At 35.1% G+C, this 4,510-nt stretch overlaps 1 protein-coding gene across 1 annotated transcript in view; it reads left to right on the top strand.

The window, feature by feature from the left end:
* Positions 1-2,698, top strand: part of LOC103462791 (glandular kallikrein-like) — an 81,978-nt gene extending 79,280 nt beyond the window's left edge. The window contains exons 2-6 of the mRNA XM_008405785.1: positions 946-967; positions 1,180-1,372; positions 1,456-1,641; positions 1,955-2,016; positions 2,107-2,698. Coding sequence (XP_008404007.1) covers positions 946-967; positions 1,180-1,372; positions 1,456-1,641; positions 1,955-2,016; positions 2,107-2,294 — 651 coding nt within the window. The 3' untranslated portion in view covers positions 2,295-2,698. The remainder of the gene's footprint in view (positions 1-945; positions 968-1,179; positions 1,373-1,455; positions 1,642-1,954; positions 2,017-2,106) is intronic.
* The last annotated feature ends 1,812 nt before the right edge of the window (positions 2,699-4,510 follow it).

Genomic DNA, 4,510 nt, shown 5'->3' with positions numbered 1-4,510 from the left:
CCTTGTCAGCACTGCTCATGGCCGCGCTTCCATGGCAACATATGACCAGGTGACCTGTTAGGGAGGGGGTAAAAAAGTTAAAAGTTTACCATAGTTTTCTTTAAAATGTCTTTTAAAAATCAGAATTGTTTTCATTTAATTGGGTGAATTTCTGTGATTTTTTTTGTTGTAATTTCACTTTTACAACAAATGCAAATACTCTTCTCCACCCAGCACTGTAGCATTGTTCTTTTTCAAAATAAAATAAGCAAATACCTTTCTCTTAGTAGAGGCTCATTTTCACAGCTCATCAACAAAAAAAAATGATTCTACTTTTGAGAGCAAAGGCTGATGTGAATTCTTGTAGATTTTTCTTTAAAAAATTATCAACCAGAAAAAAGGACAAGTGGCTCTTTCTGCAAAAAATCTGTTTTATTCAATCAAGTTTACAATCAAGTTTTCCTTTGAGTAAATCTCTCTGCAAGCTTGTGCACTACAAAAACAGAAAATTTACCAATTATTTTTAGTCAATTTTCTAGTGCAAGTTTCAGTTCACTAGAGAAAAAAAAACTAATAAGTAATTTTGCAGCAAAATATGTCAGCTGCTTGTTTTGAGTCAATTCCTTAATATTGATGAAAGAGTTCGTGTTTCATTTGCTGATTATTTAAGTTTTAAGAGGGGGAAATGTTTTGTTATTAGTGAAATAATCCATCAATGGAACACAAACTTTTTCAAGTTTCTTTACAATAATGAGATGTTAAAGTTCCTCTGTATGCAGATGACAGCGTAAATCGGTGTCTGTCCTGTGATTGGACAAATCAGTGTCTGTCCTGTGATTGACAGATCAGTGTCTKTCCTGTGATTGGTGGCTTTCTTTCCAGCAGGAAGTTGTGAACAGAGTTTAAAAGCTGCTGCAGGACTGCAGACATTCACRGGAAGCTGGACCAGCAATGGCTCTGCTGAAGGTTCTGCTGCTGCTGGGTCTGGGTGAGTTGGAAACACTGGAGACACTTCTACTGGTTCCAGTGAGGCTGTTTCTCTCTGTGACTCTCAAACTTCCCTCTGATTCTGTTTCAGACTGAAACTTCTTTGCATATAAACTCTGATGCTTTTTAATCTTTAACCGTTTATCCTCTTTCTTTCCCAGCAGCCATGTTTGTCCCTGTTTTCTGAGTAAAGTCCTCCTTTTTCTTCTTCAGGTGTTTCAGTGAAGTCAAATGTTTCTCTGCAGAAGAGAATCATTGGAGGTCAAAACTGTGATAACACAGAGCATCTTTATCATGTTCGGCTGGAGAGCAGCAGGGGTGAAGAAACAATCCGCTGTGGAGGATCTCTGATCCACCCTCAGTGGATCCTGACTGCAGCTCGGTGCTGGCAGGATGGGCCAGGATGGTAGGAAAGAGACATGAAGACAATTTTATCTGCGGATCATCAGGTTTTCTGTCTGTTCAGTATAATCTAAAACTTGTCTGCAGGACTAACACAGCAATGTTAAAAGTTCATCCACGGACTGCTGGGCAGCGGAGTCACGTAATCCGAGACAGACCTGTGATTTATACTCGCAGTAACCGGAAGCATGACATCATGTTGCTGAAGCTTCCGACACCAGTAACAGATGTCCAACCTGCTCAGATACCAAGCTGCAGGCGTCATCTTAAACTGTAAGTCTTTCTCTGATTATAACATGACTTCAGGTTTTCTGTCCTGCTCCTCCAGTCCTGCTGCTTCTGCTTCAGCACACCTGAGTAAGGTAATCAGGCCACCAGCAGAACCAGAACCCGTTTATCTCAGGTGTGTTGGACCAGAGACACATGTAAAGAACGCAAGACACCATCACTGAGGACTGGAGGTGGACACTCCTGTGTTAGATGATGATGTCCTTCATGGATTTATTTTCTGTTATTTCATTGTTCTTCATAACAATTTTCTACAAGTTATCTTGTATTTTTACATTTTATTCTTATTGTGTTTTAGAGGCGATACTGTTCAGCTGGCAGGAGAAGCATTAACGACAATCGGCCCCAATAAAGAGCGATGTGAGAAATAATGAAGATATGAGAATAAAATCTTTGTTTCTGTCTCTTCAGAGAAGGTCCAGTGAAGAACATGTTTCTATTTCTCTGCAGTGCCCATTCCTAGTATTGCAGGACATCTTCAGTGTGTCAACATGCAAGTTGTTAGTGGTTCCTATSTCCAKCTAACACTTGGGCAAATGATCCGTGTTGAAGCACCAACCAAGGATGTATGTCTTGTAAGTTTGTTTCTTCAATATCTCTCTGCACCAATTGGAAGACGTTTCTGTTTTACAACATAAATAAATATATTGATATACATTTTTCTACAGGCCGACTMTGGTGGAGCAGCGATATTCGACGGCAAGATTTATGGTGTGATTKCTTTTAGTGGAAGAGACTACACATGTCAGATTCCAACATCAATACTTGATGTGTGTTATTACAAGGAATGGATTAGAAGTAAAATTTTCCGTGGACCATAAACTATCATGAAATAAAATTCTCAACAAATTTCCTCTCACATATAATTTTAGAATTGTATCTTCATCAGTTTGATCCATGTTTTTAGAATTAGAATAAATTAATTGTTTAATTTATCTCACCTGATCTTCACCTCCCTAATGGAGCTTTATCTTCACCTCAGAAATGAAAAATAAATCAATAAATGCATGAAAAAGAAATCAATAAATTTATAAAAAATAAACATTTTCTGATTGTCTTTACATTCCTGGTTCAATTTGTTCAGTTGATGTTTTCCCTGAACTGAGTCTAAAAACATGACATGAGTTTTAAATCACATGAAGAGAAGAAACAGGAATAATGTATTTATTTGGTTTTTGTCTTTATTTTACATCAGAAATGAACATGCAGCATCTAAACTCTGCAGCTCTGGAGTTACTATTCCTGATTAAGGATTTAGTTCTAGAGAACTTTAACTGAAGCACGACCAAAAAGCTGTGCACAAAAATAATGAAACTGTAGTCACATAATACAACAATTAACAAATAATTAAACCCCAATAACCTAGAAATAAGCAAAAAATAATTTTTTTATGAAGATACAAAGGAAATGTTCAATAATTTAATTTAAAAGTCAAAATCTGGATTGAAAGAAGTTTTAAGAAAATATAAAAAAAAAAACAGTCAAAACTAAATGGCAGCTTCTGGTTTCCACAAATTTTACATAAAATGTTTGAAAATGTTTCTGTTTTGTAGTTAAAGTGTCAAACATGTAGTTAAAGTGTCAAACATGAATTATCTTGAAAACATTAACATAAAATCACCTGCAAAATAAAGGAGGAAGTGCAAAACTATGTATTTTCTTTTTCTGCTGAAATTAAAATCTAAATTACTTTATTGTGTAAAACTTACAAAACTTATAAAAATTACAATTTGGTTTTCAAAAGTTTAACCATTACAGAAGTTCTCTATACATTTCATAGTAACATATGGAAAAGCTTAAAAGATGTTASTACTGCTAAAATATGTCATGAAATACATTATTGTTATGTATTTCACTGACAATATTACATAAAAATAAACAGAAAAGGTTTGCACCATCATATATGATAGCCTTAATAATTCAATAACCACTGTCCAGATAATAGTATTAATTAACAATTTGAGCTTATTTCTATGCAACCAGAAATATTTAATTAAGCTCTTATTAAATAATACAATCTTTTTCTGGAGTAGTAATTTTGTCCTTTTCATTCTTCATACTTCATAGCAGTGATGTGCGGTGAGGTTCATGAATGGTGAGGCACTGACTTAATCATAATCAAATGTACAAATATAGATACTTTGCATGGTACACTGTAAAAAAATCAGCAAATTTCAAGGTAAAAAATGGTAAAATAAAACAGTTTCTGACCGTAAAATCCAAAACATTTTAATACCGTAGAAATTCATAAAAAATATATATTGTAATATTGCCTGCAGCTAATTACCTTAAAATTAATGGAATTAATCAGAAAAAATTCCAAATTTTACTGATGTTTTTTTAAAGGTTCTCTTGGCTCTAGTGGCCTTTATTCAAAAGAAGTTTGACAGGAAGGAGGGTTATGAGAGAGGGGGAAGGCATGTTGCATATGTCACCAGTCCAGGAATCAAACCTACAACCACCARCATGAGGACTAAGGTCTCTATACATGAGTTATGCTTCACCCTGCGCCACCACAGCAMCCATTGCTGATGTTTATATCTATGATGGAAAACCATAAACCAGACTGCAAAAGTAATTTACATAGATTAGAAAGCTGGTGTGATACTTTGTTTTTTAATAATTAAATCTATAACGATTTTGGTATATCAAAATGAAATCTCAAATGAAGACCAGGTATCAAACAGGTAATCCARGGCCAACTCCTACAGCGGACGCCACCATCATTATGAGAGAATTTGATTAAATGATGTATTTGGGATTAATTAATTTTAGGTMGACCAKAGATTTGTCACATTTAGAGAACTGTATGGTAGGCCCTGCTGCTTGGATGAAGGGGAAGTTGGGTAAAGGG

Source organism: Poecilia reticulata, linkage group LG3 (genome assembly GCF_000633615.1).
Source record: "Poecilia reticulata strain Guanapo linkage group LG3, Guppy_female_1.0+MT, whole genome shotgun sequence".
Classification (NCBI taxonomy): domain Eukaryota; kingdom Metazoa; phylum Chordata; class Actinopteri; order Cyprinodontiformes; family Poeciliidae; genus Poecilia; species Poecilia reticulata.
Note: the sequence above shows the minus strand (reverse complement) of the source record. Positions and strands in the feature narration are given on the sequence as shown.